The 22,511-nt window shown below is 32.7% G+C and overlaps 1 protein-coding gene across 1 annotated transcript; it reads right to left on the bottom strand.

Annotated features, from left to right (window-relative positions):
* Nucleotides 1-1,553: 1,553 nt before the first annotated feature.
* LOC141283834 (transmembrane protein 151B) lies at nt 1,554-21,713 on the bottom strand. Its single transcript, XM_073817154.1, has 2 exons — nt 21,636-21,713; nt 1,554-3,364 (listed from the first exon to the last, which is right to left on the bottom strand). The coding sequence occupies exons 1-2, from the start codon at nt 21,711-21,713 to the stop codon at nt 1,892-1,894; spliced, it is 1,551 nt and encodes a 516-aa protein (XP_073673255.1). The 3' UTR covers nt 1,554-1,891.
* Nucleotides 21,714-22,511: the final 798 nt, after the last annotated feature.

Here is a 22,511-nt window from a genome sequence, read left to right as displayed (position 1 = left end):
TAGCAATTGTGAGTTATAAAGAGATAAAAACTCTTTTTTTTTTTTTTTACACAACTCTGACTTTTTTCTTCAAATTGTGTGATATAAACTCGCAATCTCAAATTCTGACTTTGTAACTCGCTTTTGCAAGTTTATATTATGCAATTCTGAGAAAAAAAATCAGATTTGCAAGTTTGTACACTTTTTCTCAGAATTGAATAATATAAATGCACAGCTGTGTGTTATTAGTCAGAATAAAGTCTGATTTGCAAATTTGTAGCATGCATTTCTGAGAAAAACGTCATTTACAACTTTAAACCTTGCAATTCTGACTTACTGTATAACTTGCAATTGCAAAAAATAAAAAGATAAAAACTTGCAATTTGGACTTTCTTTCATGCAATTCAGACTTTTTTTTAAGAATTGCATGACATAAACTCACAACTGTGTGTTATAAGTCAGAATTGCGACCATTGATGTATGGTTTGTTAGGATAGGACAATATTTGGCCGAGATACAACTATTTAAAAATCTGGAATCTGAGGGTGCAAAAAAATCTAAATACTGAGAAAATCACCTTTAAAGTTGTCCAAATGAAGTTCTTAGCGATGCATATTACTAATCAAAAATTAAGTTTTGATATATTTACTGTAGAGAACATACAAAATATCTTCATGGCACATGATCTTTACTTAATATCCTAATGATTTTTGACATTAAAGAAAAATCAATCATTTTGACCCATAGCGTGTATTTTTTGCTGTTGCTACAAATATCCCCTCGCTACTTAAGAGGTTTTGTGGTCCAGGGTCACATTTAATACAAAACATTTCCATTTGAAATGTGCAATTTTAATTTAAAGTCAACCTGAACTCAAACTAACCCCATTTACTTTGTTAATGTGTTGTAATGTGAATGATTTGTCAATTTGTCTGCTTAGTTTGCAAATACACACATTAGAAACACCAGGTTTGTGTTTTCGTCCTTACGCTAATGCTATAACGAAGTCTCCACGCAGGATCCGTTATGGTGCAGCGAATGGTGATCATGACCAACACGTCCTTTGTTTTGGTGAATAATCAATATGTGAAAATACAGCGTGTCCTGATAGGCCGGCGCCGAAGGTGGGCTCTCCTCATTGGCCGACTGTCTGGGATCGACTTCTCCAAAGACAGATATTAACACACAATTCTGACTTTTTTTTCCCTCACAGTTGCGAGTTTATATCTTGCCATTCTGACCTTATATCTTGCAATTGTGAATTTATATCATGCAATTCTGAGAAAAAAAGTCTGTTATTTGAATTTGTATCATGCAATTTTGAGAAAAAAGTCAGAATTTTAAGTTTGCATGCAATTCTGAGAAAAAAAAAATCTGAATTTGGAGTTTGTATCGCAATTCTAAGAAAAAAGTCAGAATTTGGAGTTTGTATCACGCAATTTTGAGATAAAAAGTCTGAATTTTGAGTTTGCATCATGCAATTGTGAGGAAAAATTCAGAATTTTGAGTTTGTATCATGCAATTTTAAGAAAAAACGTCTGAATTTGGAGTTTGCATCATGCAATGGTGAGGAAAAAAGTCAGAATTGTGAGATAAAAAGTCACAATTACCTTTTTTTTTTTTTTATTCAGTGGCGGTAACGAGCTTCCATAGAAATGCCATTTCATGTTGATTACAAAAGTAATAAGTTGTTTGGCAGATGATTATGGTGCATCACAAGTGTGTAAATATGTCAGTAAAAGCCAGACTGCTTTTGTTATGAAGAAATGCAATCACGTGTCATTCAAAGTTTTGCGCGAATGCACATATAGAAGAAAAAAGTAAAGTTTCTTACAAACATTTCTGTACCAGTCTGCTTAGTTTGCAAATACATTTGAAACACCAAGTTTGTGTTTTCATCCTTATGCAAACGCTATAATGAAGTCTCCACGCAGGATCCGTTATGGTGCAGCGAATGGTGATCGTGACCAACACATCCTTCGTTGCGGTGAATAATCAATACGGGAAAATACAGCGCGTCCTGATAGGCCGGCGGCGAAGGTGGGCTCTCCTCATTAGCCGACTGTCCGGCCAAACATCGTGTGCTTTCCGTGGGACAGCTGGGATCGTTCAGGCTACTACTGTGACTTCGCCAAAGACAGCTGCGGCGTGAACCGTACAAGCGGCTTAGCGAAAACCGACTGCTGCTAAAAGGCAAACGCGGACTGCTGCTGTTGCAAATGCTCAATGCGCTGCGTGAGAAAATCGACGAGCTGCTAATAGAGCGATGACAGCGTTCGCAGTTCTGTCGGTATCCTCCAAAACCATTTCCGCCAGCCGCGCCGATCCCACGCGGCGAGAACGTGTTGCAACTGGACTGCTGCGCCAGATCCATAAGCACAGCTTCAGAGTAACTGGGAACAAGCTGTTGGTTAGAACGAATGTGCCACTCGAGCTCCGTGCTGTCAATAGTGTTGACCCGCGGGATGTGCCGACAAAACGGACGCTCGTCCAGAGGCGTAACGGCGACGTAGTCGAAGCCGAAAAGCTTCTCCACGTGGTAGTGAACGTACGCCGTGCGGTACTCCGTCAGAACCCTCAACGGCCAGGATAACGTCAACGCCGCCGCCAACCAGAAGCTACACTGCGATGCGTACCAAGGCAAGCGATCCGGATCCGCAAAAGCAAGCAAGTACTCCTTAAACTCGACGTTTTTTAAATGCATCCCTTCGCGTGCTTCCATATAATCATCCAATCCTTCATTCTCAGTGAAGAACCGTGCCCTCTGCGTCAAATAGGAGTTCTCGGACTCGACGTTGGCAAAACTAAAGCACTTAGTGAAGCGTAGCTTGGTCACGGGAAAGCTCTCCAGTCCGGTGAGGTGTTTGGAGATGTCTTTGACTCCACAGTTTCCGTAATCAAACTCAGCCTCTGCGACGTGCGTGTTCACGCGCTCGTGATAAACCTGCGTGGTCGTGTAGGCGTCTCCGTTGCGATACCTTGTCACTTGTCTCGTTCTACGTACGTAATGATAGCTAATAGCCTTCCACCAGATGCACGGTGTCGCTTGTTGCATGCGCCGCAGCCGCTCGCCGACGCTCTCCAGGTCGACTTTAAACTGGAGTTTGTTGCGTGAGTAGCAGTGCCAGCACTCCACCAGATAAATCACGTAGAGCATGACGAGGAAGGCCACTGGGATGTAGACGTAGCCGTTGGAACAGGGACTGTCGTGGTACAGCATGGACTTGCCCTTGAAAGCACTGTCGAAGGTGAGGCGCGTGACCTTCGTGACCTGGCACCAGGTCAAGGCGATCACGCAGCAGTACATCAGCAGCGACAGGAGGAGGCATTTCCAGTGCGAGTCGCGGCACAGGGACTTGCTCAGTGACTGCTTTGCGGGTCGTTGCTGTAAAGATACAAACGATAAAGAGAATTGGTTTCATGGAGAACTTTACCTAAGAAAAAACTGTAAACTAAGGGTGGTGTCACAGCTGCCTCATTTAGTTCGGTTGAATCGCACTAGAGTTCATTTTCCCTCTTGGTGCGGTTCGTTTGGGCAGGTGTGAATGTAGCAATCGCACTCGAGTGCGCCCTAAAAGCGGACCAAAGAAGCGTACCGATACCTCCTTGAAGTGGTGGTCTCGGTACGCTTTCAAACACTGGATCGGTTAGTTTATGGTGAGAACATGATCAGAACTCAAACAGACCCAACCGCAAAAAGTACTGCACCTTTTTGGACTAATCCAGCTTCCATAGTCAGCTGCGCTGTTCATTACAGGAAGAGGAGAAGTCTTTGTTGACCTTTGGCAACACAGCCCCATGGCAGCTCGCTGACAAACTTGGAGTTGTGAGGAGGTGCGGAGCCTCATAAATTTGGTCTGATGATCACATTAGGTCCCATCTTTCGAAAACTCACAAGAACACTGCAATCTTCTCATTGTTTAACAGTTTAGAAAATATGTTCAGTGACACAATTGGCCAACAAGTGGTGTGGATGTAGAGCATGCTACACAACTCCTCGTCCAGGCCCTGGTCATCTCCAGGCTGGACTACTGCAATGCTCTTTTAGCCGGTCTTCCAGCATGTACAATCAAGCCTCTACAAATGATTCAGAATGCAGCAGCACGACTGGTCTTCAACGAGCCCAAAAAGGCCCATGTCACACCTCTCTTCATATCCCTGCACTGGCTACCGGTTACAGCACGCATCAAATTTAAGACACTGATGCTGGCATATAGGACAGCCACCGGATCATCACCTGCCTACCTCCATTCACTACTACACATCTACACTCCTTCCAGAAGACTGAGATCCTCTAGTGAAAGACGCCTCATTGTACCACCACAGAGAGGTATTAAATCACTGTCCAGAACATTCTCGTTCAATGTTCCTGCCTGGTGGAATGATCTTCCCACCCCTCTCCGGAATGCAGACTCCTTAACAGCTTTCAAACGACTGCTGAAAACCCATCTTTTTCGACACTATGTGACTCAATTAAAAAAAAAAAAAAAAAAAAATTCTCCTCTCTTCTTGATCCTCCCTTCTAGCCTGTTTTTCCTCTCTTTCTTGATCTTCTCCTTCTAGCCTGCACTCTTCTAACAACGCCTGATATATGGTATTTTTGAACACTTCCTATGTTGATCTGCCTCCTTAGGATGAATCACTTGTTGTATTCCCAATTGTAAGTCGCTTTGGATAAAAGCGTCGGCTAAATGAATAAATGTAAATGTAAATGTGGATGTTGTCACATGACTGGAGGTTCATTTCAACTGGTTCGCAATCAGTAATCAGTGTGGTGTGAAAAGGACCCAAATTGGCAGAAAAATGCTACAATGTATCATTTGTTGCCCGTGGTCCGGACCAAATGAAACGAACCACAGATGTGAAAGCACCCTGAAACAACACGTTCTCACTCACAACTTGTCACATATTGACGCTTAGTCAGGACCCTTTGGTGACACTCTCCAGGGTACCCCTTTAGAGTCATTTTTCGAAGTTCAGGGTCCTCCATTGCTTCAAATAACGGTGTGTTTCCATTACAGCGTCAAATCTGCACTCAGTGCTGCTGGCAACGATACAACGGCACCTGTTTACACCCTGTTTGTGTTTCATTGTCTTCTTTTAACGGTGGTTTGCAAACATACTAGCATTTAATGAAAGTATGCAAAGTGCATTTACTTTTGCATGACTTTTTCAATGATATGTGATTTCAGCTCAGTAATCCACCAGTTCCTCAAACACTCTGAAACATACGTCAAAATCTTGCCTTGCCTACTTTTCACAGCGATTGGTTGTCGTCTGGTGTTTTGCGCTTGAGATTTGCATAAAGTTGAGGAATACCCAACTTTTTTGAAGCCATAATGCACCATGCAAATTTTTAAGCTCAACTTCCATATGAATTAATTGAAAACGCCCGCTGCGTACCAGTGGAAACGCACTGTTACAATGCATTTCTACCACAGCGTCAAATCCATGCTCAGTGCCACTGGCAACGGCACTGCTTTGGGGTGTGTCAAATTTAGGGCAGAGCACGCCTATGGGAAAACAATGTTTACACCCTGTTTGCGTTTCATCGTCGCCTTTTAACTTCGATTCACAAACGAAACACTAGCATATAATGAAGGCATGCAAAGTGCATTGATTTTTGCATGACTTTTTCAATGATATGTGATTTCAGCTCCACCAGTAATCCACCAGTTCTTCAAACACTCAGAAACATACGTCAAAATCTTGCCTTGCCTACTTTTCACAGTGATTGGTTGTCGCCTGGCGTTTTGCACTCGACATTTGCATAAAGTTGATGAATGCCCAACCTTTTTGCAGCTCTCAGCCACTCTCAACACTTTCTCTGTGCCTCTTTCAATCCCATAATGCACCACGCACACGTTTAAGCTCAACTTCTGTATGAATGAATTGAAAACGCTCACTGCGTACCAGTGGAAACCGAAAAAAATTCAACACTGGGCCGAAGGCCGAACGCGGTTTTTAGTGTCCCCAGCCATGTATTATGCCAATTTTTTTTAACCATTGAATAAATTAAATATTAATAACCTTTTTACAGTTTTGTCTTGCTTTTCAAAAATAAATTACTAAACAACAATTTACTTAACACTGAACATTTTTGACCAATTAAAAGCATTCAAAAGAGCTTGTGACTAAACCTCCTGATGCCATTGGATCCTCAAATTGTCAGCCGGACCTCATAACTCCTCATAACATTCAGTATAAAGTGCCACAAAGCATGGAAAATCTTTTTCCAAACATTTAACTACAACCCAAAACTCTTTCTTCTTTTTTTCTAACTTACCGGGTAAAGAAATATTTTTGGAAAACAAAATATTCTTAATAATGTTCTTTTCTTTCTGTCCTGTTTTTTTTTTTTTTTCTAAAGACTTCTCAAGAATTATTTAAGTTTAAATTCTTCCTAAAACATTGGATAGTGTCCAATGTATCCTAAATATTCTTTTTTTTTTCTTTTAGCAAAAACAAACGAACAAATAAATAGAAAATTTCCAAAATTATTACATATTTGAGAATGTCTTTGTTCTGTATAGTGGAAAAAGGTTCTTTAGATTATTAAAATGTTCTTCACATTAAGAAAAAACGGTTCTTCTATGTCAGTTGTCCACAAATGTTTTAATACGAAGGGCTAAAAATCTTGATTGAGGGTCGAGGGACAAAACTAAAAGTTGCATTATATTCAACCAAATTATATATATATATTTCACTCAAAAACTGATTTCACTAATAATCACAAAGAAAATAAAATTCTTGTAAACCACCCAGTAAAAATCTCATTACCCTCATTGATTCTGCTTTAGAAGCATTTTGTTGATGGATCCGAAAAAGCCTTATAGTCTGACAGAACGATTAATCCACAAAATGCAAACATCATATTCATGCTGAACAAACTTCTCAGTTTTTTATTTAGCTGTTTCTGGAGTATGTGATTGCATGGCTGTCTTATGCCCTTAACATGGCAGCTGGCATTAAATAATTGATTAAGTTCTTCCATAATTATCCGCTCTACCTTTTAGCGCGGCCCCTGGAGCCCCTCACGACCGGAGCTCTCAGCGGGAACCGCAACACTTATGACAAGTAGCCCTTATGAAGTATTTCTCAGCCATTAATACACAATGCATAATACTCTCATTTGTGTTTTTGTTTTTTCAAGCAAGTTGCAAACAGTGTTATTGTATTATAATATAATAAATATTATTTATTATAATTTGTATTAATATTTTGAATTATTTTTTGGTTTTACATTTTCAGTTTTCAGTTTTATTTTAGTTAAAGTTTTAGTTGGAGACAATGAATAATTTAAATTAAATTAAAATAATATTTAAAAATTAAATCAAATTAAAATTAATTATCTCAAACTTATATAGACATATAAAAATCTAATAAAAATGACAAAAAAATAAATTTAAAATGAAAACATTTATAGAATAAATTCATATAAAAATATAAAATTTAATTCAAAACTTTAACAAAAACTCAATGATACCAAAACAAAAAAAAAAGTTAACTAAAATGAAATTTAGTTGGAAGCAATGGAAGCAATAAATAATTTAAATTAATTAAATTAATACATTAAAATAATATTTAAAAAAAATTAAAATAAAACAATATCTCAAACTTATACAGACATATAAAAAACTAATAAAAATGTCAAAAAAACACATTTTTTTTAATTTAATTTTTTACATAATAACAAAATAATTTTTTACATAATAACAAAATAATGTCTGTATAAGTTTGAGATATTGTTTTTTTATAAAAAAAATAAATAAAATAAAAAGATAAAAAATATAAAAATAAAATGTAATTTAAAACTTCAAAACTAATGTTAAGTTAACTAAAATAAAAACTAATAAAAATTACAAAAACAACAAAATTAATTTTTTTTCATTATTAAAATGAAAACAATTCTAGAATAAATTGATATAAAATATAAAAAGAAAATCTAATTCAAAACTTTAACAAAAACTCAATGATACCAAAAACAAAAAAATGTTAAGTTAACTAAAATAAAAGCTAATAAAAATGACCAAAAACAAACAAAAAAATGTCAAGTTAACTAAAATTAAATTTTAGTTGGAAGCAAGGGAAGCAATACAATTTTTAAATTAAATTAAAATAATATTTAAAAATAAATTAAATTAAAATTAAATTAAATAATATCTCAAACGTATATGGACATATAAAAAACTAATATAAATGACAAAAACAACAAAAATGTAAAAAAAATGTAAAATGAAAACAGTTCTAGAATAAATTGATATAAAATATAAAAATAAAACCTAATTTAAAACTTTAACAAAAAATTCAATGAAACAAAAACAAATGTTAAGTTAACTAAAATAAAAACTAATAAAAATTACCAAAAACAAAAATGTTAAGTTAACTAAAATTAAATTTTAGTTGAAAGCAATGGAAGCAATAAATAATTTAAATTAAATTAAAATAATATATAAAAATTAAATTAAAAATAAATAATATCTCAAACTTATATAGACATATAAAAAACTAATAAAAATAAAACATTTTACCAAGTATAAAATCTACTTTAAAACTTTAACAAAAACTCAATGATACAAAAAACAAACTAAAATAAAAACTTTTACAAATAAAATAAAAATATTTCAAAATTAAATTAAATAATATCTCAAACTGATATAGACATATAAAAAAAGAAATAAAATAAATAAAAATGACAAAAACAACAAAAATTGTACAAAATTTTAAATCAAAACATTTATAGAATAAATTGATATAAAATATAAAAATCTAATTCAAAGTGTTAACAAAAACTCAATGATACTAAAGACAATTTTTTAAAGTGATTTAAAACAACATTTTAGTTGGAAGCAATGGAAGCAATAAATAATTTAAGTTAAAATAATATTTAAAATTAAATTAAATTAAAATAAAATAATATCTAAAACATATATAGATATGTAAAAACCCTAATAAAAATGACAAAAACAACAAAAATTTTACAAAATTTAAAATGAAAACAATTCTAGAATAAATTGATATAAAATATAAAAATAAAAATAAAATTCAAAACTTTAACAAAAAAATCAATGATACCAAAACCAAAAAATATTAAGTTAACTAAAATGAAATTTTAGTTGGAAGCAATGGAAGCAATAAATAATTTAAATTAAATTAAAATAATACATTAAAATAATATTTAAAAATTAAATTAAATTAAATAATATCTCAAACTTATATATACATATAAAAAACTAATAAAAATGACAAAAACAACAACATTTTTACCAAATTTAACATGAAAACATTTATAAAATAAATTGATATAAAAATATAAAATCTAATTTAAAATGTAAAAAAAAAAACTGACCCTAACCACAACTAGGTTAATGCCAAAAAAAAGTTCAACTAGTTACTAAACATCAGCGACCTCTTTTTCTGAATGATCTTCATAAGTTACGCTACACTCTTAAAAATAAAGATGCTTTAAAACATTCTTCATAGAAGAACCATTCAGTCAAAGGTTCTTTAACCCTCTGGGGTTCTTCCCCGACCAGTCACACTCAGGGCCCTCACGGTCAAAAGTGACCGGAGCCCTGAAATCATTATTTCCTTTTTTTCAGTAAAATCAATCAAATGTATTTTTGTTCAATAATATTTTTTCTTTTTTTCTGTCGTGTTTTGACAGAATTTTATGATAATAATTAATATTTATGCTACAATTATGATCTATTTTTTGCCATTGAATATAATAGAATTTTTTTTAATATATATAATTTTTATTCTTTTTTAATTAATGCTGTATTTTAGTTTAAAGTAGATACCTGGCCTATAGAAAATAATTTTTTGAAGTCGGATTTGTGCCATCTGGTGGCGTAGTGAGCATAATTACCAGGCAATATCCTATTTTAACCACTAGATGGATGTAATGCTCTCTATAGAAGGATTTGTGAATTCTAGTTGTTTTTGCACATATTTGCCAATGCCTTTTCAGGTTGTGGATTTTATTATATAAAATTAGATTATCAAAGACTATTTTTTTATTATTTGCCAAGTTTTTTGTTTGTTTGATTGGTTTAACTGGTAATTTGAAGTGCCAGTTTTACTTTATAATACAGTCAAACCAGAACATTGCATTAGAAAGAGAAACAATGGAAAGCATTTTGTTACCCATTGTTTTAATTCTAACTGAATAAAAATGCCGTTCTTTCAGTCATACCATTTTTTTTTATTTTGTAACCTTTTTATAATGAACATTTTGATTTAAATAATTTTTTGTAAAATTCAATAAACAATAACTCTTATTTAGCACAGGAATTATGAACAGCAACAGCATGGGCAACAAAATAACAGCAAAAGTATAATTATCAAACATTAAATGGAAAATAGAGAAATAAAAATATTTTAAATATCATCCTAACCCTATTTACATTTTATGTGCATTCTTTTTTTACATATTCAATGAACAGTAACTCTTATTCAAAAGGCAACAGCAATTATGAACATAAATCTAAAATAACAGAAAAGTATAACAATTGTCAAATAGTAAATAAAAAAATAGAGGAAAAAAAAGTTTGTTTTAAATATCATTCTAACTACACTGTAAAAAGTTTGCTGTAAATTTTACAGTAACTTACTGGCAGCTGGATGCCAGTAAGTTACTGTAAAAATGTTTACAGTATTAATACTGTAAGTGCATTTACAGTACTAAAAGGTCTTTACTGTAATTTCATTTACAGTATTTTTACAGTAATTTCATTTACATTATTTTTACTGTAATTTCATTTACATTATTTTTACTGTAATTTAATTTACAGTGTTTTTACTGTATCTTCAATTACAGTATTTTTACTGTATTTTCAATTACAGTATCAGTACTATAGAGTTTATTTTCATTTATTTTAAACATTTTTTACCTGTAAAAACAATCCAATTAACCTACAGCACTGTAATTCAAGATTTTTACCACCCCAACCCCATAAAAATCACAATAACTCATAAGCATTAGTTCTGATAATATTCTTTTTAATTGTTGAACATTTTCTTTTTAAAAGTACAGAGACTTTGTATCATGGCAAACATACACATACTGAAAAGCAAAAATAAGTAAGTACACTACCAGTCATAAGTGTTTGAACACTAAGATTTTTTTAAAGAATTCTCTTCTGCTTACCAAGCCTGCATTAATTTGATCCAAATTTAATTTATTCCTTTGATCAAAGCTGAATTTTCAGCATCATTACTCGTCTTCAGTATCACATGATCCTTCAGAAATCATTCTAGTATGCTGATAAACATTATTTAATTTTTAGATTTTTCAGGATTCTTTGATGAATAGAAAGATATTATTTAGCAAGGATGATTTAAATTGATCAAAAGTGATAATAAAGACATTCATAATGTTACAAACTATTTCTCTTTCAGATAAATGCTGTTTATCTGAACTTTCTATTCATCAAAGAAACCTGAAAAAAAAATGTATTTTAGCATTATAATAATTTCAGCGACATCATAATAATAGTTTTTGAGCAGAAAATCAAATTATTAGAATGATTTCTGAAGGGTCATGTGACTGCAGTAATGATGCTAAAAATTAAGGTTTGATCACAGCAATAAATTACATTTTAAAATATATTCAAAAAGAAAACAGTTATTTTAAATAATAAAAATGGTTCAAAAGTGTACTGTGTTTGCTGTACTTTGGATCAAATGAATGCAGGCTTAGTGAGCAGAAGAGACCTTCTTTAAAAACATTTAAAATCTTACTGTTCAAAAGCTTTGTCTGGTAGTGTAAATAAAATAAAATCATACAGTAAAAATGTGTTTGTGTTGTGTTAAATTTTAGTAGTTTTGAGTCAAAGTTGACAAGCTCTCTGATGAGAAACGGCAGAATGGGATTCAGGCTGATGCTTGTTGTTTGCACCCTCTTTCCAGAAGTCCATCTGATCTGTGACTGTCAATGCATTTGCTGCCACAAAGGTTGACTGTCTGAACAAACCTGCAAGCACAAGAAAAACAGTGTTTAAAGAATTTGCCTCAACTGTCAAACTTGGTGCTGTATGCATTTAAAAAAAAAAATGATATACTACATACGAACGCAGTAGTAAGAAAAAAAACTGAAGAAACTTTTTCTTGAAATTTTTTATAAAGAATTTTATGAATGGGTCAGTAAAGCCGCTTTTCCACTATCGGGCCGAACCGTTCTCAATGCGTAACCGTTCTGTTCCGTGCCTATTCGGGCCAGTCGGCACAGATACGGTTTGATTTTCCACTGCGGTGCAGATAACGGAACTATTTGGAATGTAAATACAAATGAGTCAGTCGTTGCCTTGGTAATGCAAGCCCCGCTTCTACTGTTATTGTCCTTTTGGACGCGATATGTATGTTTGAGTTTTTTTTTCCCGCACTGTTTTGAAACTTAATGCCCTTCTCTGCAAGACACTGCTCTATAATAATAATAAAAAAAACTTTTTCGTTTCTCTTTGCACCCTCCAGCTGTTGTTGAATTTTTCTTTCTGCCCAAATATCAATATTAGAGCAAATGTTTCATCCACAGACCAAAGTGTCTCAGCCATTTGTATTTATATTTACCGTATCTGTTTACTGCGCACCCGCTTAGCCATATAGAAACTGGTAGCCAGGCAACAGAGTGGCGACGCCATGCAAACGCATTTTACCAGCCCGGTTCAGCACGGTTGTCTAACCGTGCCGAGAATTCCGGGCCGAGAACGGTTTGTAATCGTTCCGTGCCGTACCAGGCTCAGGTGGAAACACAACTGGAACTGTACCCGACCGTTCTAAGAACGGTTCGGCCCGATAGTGGAAAAGCGGCTTAAGTCACTGATTCTAGGTGTTTAAAAAAGGTAAATTCATTCAGTAATGAAACACTGCTGTGTGCAGAGATGCACAACATGGCTTTGTTAAGAACCGTTTTTACTAAATGGAGCAAAAAGACAATACTTTCTTCATGATTTAAATCACTTAATATTACATTCTTGTTTATTGAATTTTGTTGCCCTGACACTCAAAAGTCTGCCACAGACCATGCTAAATGCTAACCAATCTGTTCATATAAACATTCTAAACGTGTGTTTCCTAGAAAGTCTGTGCATATAATAAGCCTACTATGATTAAAAATCTCTAATTGTTGCTTTACAGTAACAATAATCTAAATTGACAGACGGTAAGATTGCTATTATGAATTTAAAGGTTACAGTAAGTTAAAGATACCTGAAGCAGCTGCATTTTGCTGTTTAAATGCTGGTTTAATAGAAATAATTTTAATGTGCATGCAAACTCAATCTTGATGTGACAAGAATGGAAGCAGATTAGTCTCATTAATAATTCACGCACAATACACGATGCACACATGCGTGTCCCAATTCACGTGCACGAAAAAAATATATATATTCACAAAAAAAATTCACGTGCAAAAAATAAGAATATAAATTCATAAAATAGGTTTCACAAGTTGCAAAACACAATTCACAGATTTACAACTGTGTACAACAATTTTGAATGTTTAAAAATCACGAGTGTATCACAGACTGTGAGTGTGTGAATAGCTTTTTTACGTGTGTATTTTTTAGACTTGCATGTGTGTTTTTGAGACTCTCCTGGCAGCGAACTCCTCCCATGCGGGTTACTCGTACACTTTAGCCAATCAGATTTGAGCCTGTCGATCGACCAATCATAACCCGCTGTGGGCGTGCCTATCTTACGTTACGTCATCAGCGCGAGTCCAGTTCCAGAATTCAGATACGATTCAGCTGTTGATCGTCTCATTTGTAACTAGCCTAGTAAAGGTGTATTGTTTTATTTTGATTGCTTAAAAACTAAAGGTAAAATCGGTCGTTTAGACACACTCGTTAACGTGACCAGTTTAAGCCAGCGGCTGCTATGAAAACAGTTAGTGTTGCCAAAGATGCTGCCTTGTGTTAGCCACAATGTCCGGTTTATTGGCCAAAATGAAGAAAGAATTCTGTTCATTGCCATGTTTTTGTTTAACAACGCTGGGTGTCCTCTGCCCAGTCTAGCTCCCACTTAGCACTGACCCTGCCTTTATTATTATAGCTTTATGTAATGATGAATATACCTCACGAGAACTCAGTGTATGAATAACGGTGTGTTTGTACTAACCATTTGTGCAACTGGATGCAGTGTTTAATTAAAACACACTAATCATTTTCCTTGCATTTTTCAGGATTTAACACTTTGGAACAACATCTGGATGACAGTTACAGACCTCTTCGTTCACATTAATCTTTATGTCTTTTTATGTACTTCACCTTTATGCATTTTTTTTAATGTAATCAACATTCATGTACTTTTTAAAATATTATATTATTGTGATACATAATTTTATGTTGAGCAGTGATGTAAAAATCTTTGAGATTACAAAACACAAGATGATGTTGGTTAGCAGCAATTGTATTTGCTTTAGTATTAACAGTTCTGGAATTTGCTGGTCAGTCAGACAGACTGATCACATAAAGGAATGCATCAAAGATTATTCAGTAAACTTCATTCAAGTTCCGACTTGTTTTGAATGTTTTAATTCTGACAAACAACCAGAACATTTAACAATGCATAACAAAGCTTTATGCCTTAACAAATACAAAGTCATAGGGTACCATTCTAAAAGAAATGTAGTAATAATGCATGAGTTAAATCAGTTGAAACTGTTAAAATGGATGGGTTGCAGCATGACTGTTTTGAAAGAGTTACAGTTCCAAATGAAACTTCTAGATTCACATCACCTCATAATTTGTGGCAGAGGTTGAAATAGGAGCAGCTACTTGTACATCATAAGCATCACAATTCTGAAATAAATAATATCTGCAGGCTGCAGCGTAAACAAACTTAAATGAAATGTACATGGTTTACAATGTGTGTTATTAAATCGTCATCAGCTGAATGCGTGCCATCGTAGGATTTGAGACACAAGACAAGTTTGGCTCTTCCTGTTTTCAATAAAAAAAAAACAAAACCACAAGAGACTGCTTGAAAAATATCCAAATAGATAATTTTCATTTTCTATTTATTTACATGTCCCATCTGTAAAAAACGTATTTTATGCTTTACATTAAGTTTATAATTTTAATATCTTTATGCGGTATGGTATCCACGTGAATGATTCTTAAACATAACAATCGATAAATATTAAAACATAATACACTCTGAGCAGCAGCTGGCTTACACTGGTCACGTTAACGAGTGTGTCTAAACGACCGATTTTTAAGTAAGCATGCAGTATAAAACAAAATGAGACGATAAACAGTTGAATCGTATCTGAATTCTGGAACTGGACTCGCGCTGATGACGTAACGTAAGATAGGCACGCCCACAGTGGACGAGTGACCCGCATGGGAGGAGTTCGCTGCCAGGAGAGTCTCAAAAACACACACGCAAGTCTAAAAAATACACACGTAAAAAAGCTATTCACACACTCACAGTCCGTGATACACTCGTGATTTTTAAACATTCAAAATTGTTGTACACAGTTGTAAATCTGTGAATTGTGTTTTGCAACTTGTGAAACGTATTGTATGAATTTATATTCTTATTTTTTGCACGTGAATTTTTTTTGTGAATATATATATTTTTTTCGTGCACGTGAATTGGGACACGCATGTGTGCATCGTGTATTGTGCGTGAATTATTAATGAGACTAATCTGCTTCCATAGACAAGAAATGGTAATAAAAAACATTCCCCGGAAATAAATACCTTTCAAATGTGTACTTTAAATACAATATAACTTGCTTAGGATAAAAGCATCTGAAAAATGCATGAATGTAAGTGCAATGTAAAACAAAAATGTTTTGGGTTACCTGATTCTGCATGTCTGTAAAATGGACAGCTGGCTGTATGATGATTCTGCATCTGATGGTCAGCATCCAGTTAGTGCTTGGAGAAATCTCCTGTAACAGACAGTGTCACAACACCCTTTTAGTGTTACTATAGTTTATGATCAGAAAAGACAACTACTGTACAGTAATAAAATCTACATTTTTAATAAAATAAACATTTATAATATTTATTAGCAAAACTTGTTATATTAATATATTGCTAGCCCGTTACTCTCTTTAAAAAGTTAACCTGTTCTGCAAGTCAGTGGAGAACAGCAGCCTGTGGCTAATTTGGCTAATTTAGTAACGTTAACATTAACTTAGTTAAATTGATGAAAGGGGAAGCTCACCTGTTGTTTGCACCGCGACGACGGCAATCACCAGAAAAGACTCTCCGATGCAGACGACATGACCACAAGACCACAAACTTCAAAAAATAAAACACAAAAGATGCAGTTAACCGCGGTGTTCAGTTTTACCTCAGTGTTTCATGTTAGCGCGCTGTTTATGTCACGTCTGTCACTGAAGGGACCGTCTATAAAGTTACATACGACATTCATACACACATTTCTTACTTAAACATCATTTGAAGAGAATTACCTTGCCAGCTATAAAGAGGCAGCGTTTAAAAGATATTATGCTGCTCTGTGACTAACGTTAAGTTTGTCAACTTCGGCTTACTGACATTATTAGCTTACCAGTTCATTATCGTCGATACTATGGCAGTCATTCACAGAAGAAGATCCAAAATACACCTCCGCGCTCCGACGTTACAGACGACATCCAGACCAGAAACTTGAAAATGACAAGCAAAAGAAGGGCTTGAAAATACAGTTTAAAATCTCCACAGAAACAGTGGTGTTGCTTAACGCACTTTACCTCAGTATTTCACCTCAGTTTGCTGTTAAGCTTGAGTAAGGGCTCGTCAGACGAACTAACTTGCATTAAAGGGCAGCCGAATATACAAACGTGTTTCTCAGTTTAAATAAAGTTTATTTCGACTAATATAGGTCACCTTAATTTACTCACCAGTCCATGTTTTCACCGTTATGGCGGCGCCCCGGCCGTCAGTCAGAAAAAAAAGGCTACCGACATGAAAAACACGATGAATATTGTTAGTTTGCTGTTAACAAGTGAAAACAAATTAAAATTGTTCAGTTTTTCATAAAACAGAAATTATATACTAACCTTTTTGTCGAGTTATTGATGCAACATTTCTCTTTTGTCCTTTTTACCGCCACTTCCTCTCAACAGGAGAAAAAAAAATCTCCCTTGCCATTGGTCAATTTTTCGCGGGCAAGTTCACTACTGTAAACGGATTTACAGTAGTGGAGAATTACAGTAGTGATCATATATTTTCCCATAATCCTTTGCAGTTTACAGTAAAATACTGTGTATACATTTTACAGTATCTTACTGTAGATATTACAGTAAAATACTGTTCAAATAACAAAAATCGGTTACAGTGTATAATTACATATTATTTACATACTAATTGTGATTACAGATCAGGTTGTGACAAATCACAACAGAGTGTCTCCATATAGCACTTTGAGCAAATGATGCTTGTTTTGAAATCTTTTTTCCGTGTGTGTGTGTGTGTGTGTGTGTGTGTGTGTGTGTGACATGGTGTGTGACTTTTGGATTTTGGATCCAATGTCTCCCTTTTATTTGATTCATAGTCTCACATTCCTCTGTTACAGTCTCACCAATCTCATATTTCCCTGTGTGTGTGTGTGTGTGTGTGTGTGTGTGTGTGTGTGTCTGTGTGTCTATTTTGGAACTCTGATGGCTTACAGTCTCATGCTTTCATTGCTGTGTGCTTTATTTCTTACATTGATTGCCTCTATTTCACACATTTCCCAAAATTAGCTTTTGAAATGACACACATTCATTTGTGTGTGCGTGTGTTTTTGTGTGTATAAGTGTGTGTGTGTGTGTGTGAGAGTGTATTGTAGTGTTTTGCACTCTTGATGTTTTAGAGAGTCACCCCTTCACAGTTGTGTGCTTTTTTTCTGGATTGTGGCTGATTTGTAGATTGTATGCACAAAAAAACTCTGTATTTTCATATTTTTGCCAATTTCCCATTCATTTCCTATGGCCGGTCATTTTGACCCGAAGACCCCGAGTGTGACTATTTTTTTTACGACCACTTAGACTTTTCCAATCCTGTCCCCAATTTTTTTGTGTGTTCATATACCAAGTACCATAAAAGTCACCAGGTTTCATACCATTCCGATGAAGCTACGATTTTTAAAATTTTTTTATTTAAAAAATTCCGGTCAAAAGTGACCGAAGAACCCCAGAGGGTTAAAGAACCATTTCTTTTTTACCTTTTTATAATCTGAAGAACCTTATTTCGCCACAAAGAACCTTTTGTGAAACAGAAAGATTCTTCAGATGTTAAAGTTTCTTAATGAAACCATTTAGATAAAAAAAAGAGTGTAATTTGGTCTTTGAATATTTGAATTAGTAAACAGATTACAATTAGACAAATCACTTTTCTTTAACTGAAAGTGTTTGTGCACATCAATTCCAGGCACTAATTAGTAAATAAAAAGCTTTCAGTGACCCAGGGGGGCATTTTACACTTAAGCACTTCTGAGGAAATAATTATCAAACCAGTTAATCACCATCTTTCAGCAGCTAAATGATGTGTAGAGCATAAGATAAGACAACCACAACAGAGCAAACACATTTCCTCACATTCTTAGGTGAACTGTATTAGTTGCTGAATGAAAGCTGAAGCACTAGGGACAGATCTGTCCTCTAAAGCACTTGAACAGTGAAACCAAGCCTCTATAATGAGGCTCTGTCAGACGGTCCCAGAGAAAACTCGCGCTCTCATATAGTGAGGATTCTCTGCTGCTGTCACCCTGTGTATTTTAGGAGGTGTGAGCAAGGCGTCCCACTTTCATTCGGGCTATTTTAGCGTTTTAGTAAAGTGACATAACTGAGGCTGACCTCGCTGCCAATTCATGAGGTTTAGATCATCAGCGAGGACCCTGTGTGACTAAACTGTTGGTGACATGTAAGTTGGAACTTAATAAGCAATGTTTTAAAGTATTATGTACTCAAAGTCTGAAATATATATTATAAATCATCACAAACAACTTAAATGTCACTTGGTGATTTTTGCAAAATACAGGTCACATTTCACCCCAAAATGTAAAGTAATAATAAATTATTTTAATAAAATTATTTAAAAAAAAAAATGTTTTTAATTTGCAGAGTTTTGTGCATTAATTTCATAACAATCAGGCATACGCTTAAAGGAAAAAATATTATTAAAATTATATATAATTATAAAATAAATTGTACAATAATTCAAGAATTATTTTAATAAAATATTTTACAATATTTTTTTGCATTAGTTTTATAAAAATCAACCATGCTCTTAAATTTAAATTATACTGTTAATTCTATAATAATAAAAAAAAGTATATATAGTTTCTGTAAATATATAAAATATAAATATAAAAATAAAATTATATTATTTTCATAACAATCAAGCATATTGTTAAATTTGAATTAAACTATTAATTATATAATAATAATAATAATAATATATAATTTATGTTAATAAATCATACAATAATTCAATCATTATTTTAATAAAACAAGAATTTCAATAAAATATTTTTTACATTTTCATAAAAAACAGGCATACTCTTGAATTTCAATTATACTATTAATTATATAATAATAACATAATAATAGCTTATGATTTCTGTAAATACATTTTACAGTAATTAAAAAATGATTTGAATAAAATATTTAAATTATTAACATTATTTTCATTCAAATTAAACTATAAATTATATAATAATCATATTAATAATAATAAAAAGATATATAATTTATGTACATAAAGAATTATTTTTATAAAATATTTTTATGTATTTTTAATTTTTATTTAAATTAATTATACACTAATAATTATTTTAAAAAATAAGAATTTATAATAAAATATTTAAAACACTATTTACATGATCAACCTCCTAAATTTAAATTATACTATAAATTATATAAAACACATTTGTAAATAGTCATAAAATACTAATTATTCATAATAATGCTGAATAGTTAGAATTTAATAGCAGTTTTTAAAATCAAAATATAATTTCCTAAATAAGATAAAATCATTTTAAATTAAGTTTTTTTAAATATTATTTTTGCTAAATTTTTTTTATGTATTATTTTATTTTATAATTTATTTCTATAATATATATTTATTGTATTTTATTATATTTATTACAATTTTTTTTATCAAAATATGAAATATTTTATCAAATTCATACATTTTATCTGCATTTTTCAGTAGAATATTAGCCTATTACTAATAGCAAATGTGTATGTTCCCATTCATCAATAATGGGTCACATAGAAAAAAAATTTTGCATTTTATTTTAGATTTTATTTGTATAATAAAATATATTTTATCATTAATTGTTTTCCTATTTTTTTTTATCAAAATGGAATGACATTTTAATTATTAATTAAATAATTCAGTTTTTTTATTTTATTTTTATTTTATTTTATAATTTATTTATATAATATATATTTTAATTTATTTTAAAGAAACAGAAATGTGAATGGGGTGTTAAAATATAAACCTATACAAATGTTTCAAGCAATGTTTTTGTAGCATGTTTTTTTATTATTTTTGCAAAATATATTTTTTTAAATTGTATTATTTACATTGTATTTTCAAAAATAATTAAATATTTTTTTTCATTTTATAATTTATTTATATAATATATGTTTATTGTATTTTATTAAATTTTATAAAAAAAAGCTTTAATCAAAATAAAATAATTTATCAAATACATTTTTCTGTATTTATAGAATATTAGCCTATTACTAATAGCAAATGTGTATGTTCCCATTCATCAATAATGGGTTACATAGAAAAAAGTGCATTTTATTTTAGATTTTATTTATATAATAAAATGTTTTTTTTTTTATCATTAATTCTTTTCCTATTTTTGTGATAATTTTTTATCAAAATGGGATGACATTGTATTTTCAAAAATGATTAATGAAATAATTCTTTTTTTTCATTTTATTTTAATTTTATTTTATAATTTATTTATATAACCTATTTTAATGTAAATCGGGTATTAAAATATAAACATAAAAATGTTTCAAGCAATATTTTTATAGCATTTTTAATTATTGTTATTTAATTATGTGCAAAATATATTTGTAAAATTGTATTATTTACATTGTGTTTTCAAAAATAATAAAAATGTTAATTTTTATAAATCTTTTTTTTTATTTTCATTTTGTAATGTATTTTTAAATATTAGAGTTATTAAATAATTCTGTTTTTTCATTTCACTTTTAATTTTATTTTTAAAATATAAACATATATAAAAATGTTTCAAGCTATATTTTATAGCTGGTTTTTTTAAATTATTTCTGAATTTGAATTTGATTTTTTAAATCGTATTATTTAATTTATTTTATTTTTTTAGTGATGAAATATGACCATGACCTATGAAGTTTGCTGAGATCCACTCTCTTACTGTCTGCCACTGAATTGAACGTGTAATTGGTTTATACAGTCTATTATTACAGTAGTCTACAGTAGAGACAGATAGGAATCTTTGTGTGTATCTCCTTTCACTCACGTGCACGAACCCCCACACACACAATCCAACGCATGATTGAGTCAATTAAACATAAATCGCAATGCATTAATTAGCCTTTTGATAAAACTCACAGAACCCAGCGTTTATTCGTTCTCTTTCGTCACGGTTTGTAACAAAGGTTTCCCCACATCGCGTCGAAATGGGAACGCGCGCGCCGCGGCTGAACTCACCGCTTCCCGCGGCGCGTCCGTCTGCTCGTGGTGGACATCAACAGCACTACTGTCCGTTACCGGAGCCGCCGGAGACATGATGATGATGATGATGAAGATGATCCTGGAGCATCACAGCCATGTGTCATCCATCACTCTCCATTACGGCTCCTCAGCGAGGCAGCATCCTGCCCACGAGAGCGCGCTTCTGTGTCCTTACGAGTCCAAGAACAAACAAATACTTGAGGGATTGTTTGCTGTCCGGGAAAGCGAGAACATTTCCCTCAGGATTTGTGTTTTGGAAGTAAAAGAAGCGGATCCGAGCCACGTCGAGACGCAGAACGCGTATGGAAATGCAAAGCGCATCCACATCCACACGAGCACGTGAACGCGGAGTGAATGACAATGAGGCGCGAGATGAATCCACACGGATGCGCAGCTCAGATCCAGGTAACGGGGACGAGAGAGAGAGAGAGAGAGAGAGAGAGAGAGGGAGGTGTTGTTTATCTATCCCAGTCGTTTCTGCTGAGGATTGCACATGACCTTGACTTCATGCATGTGCTTTCCTATTTTTAAAATGCATGTTCTATTTATTTGATCAAAATACATAAAAAATATTTATTAAAAAGATGTAATAATTTCAAAATAGAAATTTCAAAACGATTTCAAAATAGAAATTGTGCTTTTCCATTTGTAATATGCATGTTCTATTTATTTATTTATTTATTTATTTCTATTTATTTATTTATTTTTAAAATGCATGTTCTATTTATTTGATCAAAATACATAAAAAATATTTATTAAAAAGATGTAATAATTTCAAAATAGAAATTTCAAAACAATTTCAAAATAGAAATTGTGCTTTTCCATTTGTAATATGCATGTTCTATTTATTTA

The sequence above is a fragment of the Garra rufa genome, chromosome 13, assembly GCF_049309525.1.
Source record: "Garra rufa chromosome 13, GarRuf1.0, whole genome shotgun sequence".
NCBI lineage: Eukaryota > Metazoa > Chordata > Actinopteri > Cypriniformes > Cyprinidae > Garra > Garra rufa.
This window is presented reverse-complemented; position numbering and strand designations above follow the sequence as displayed.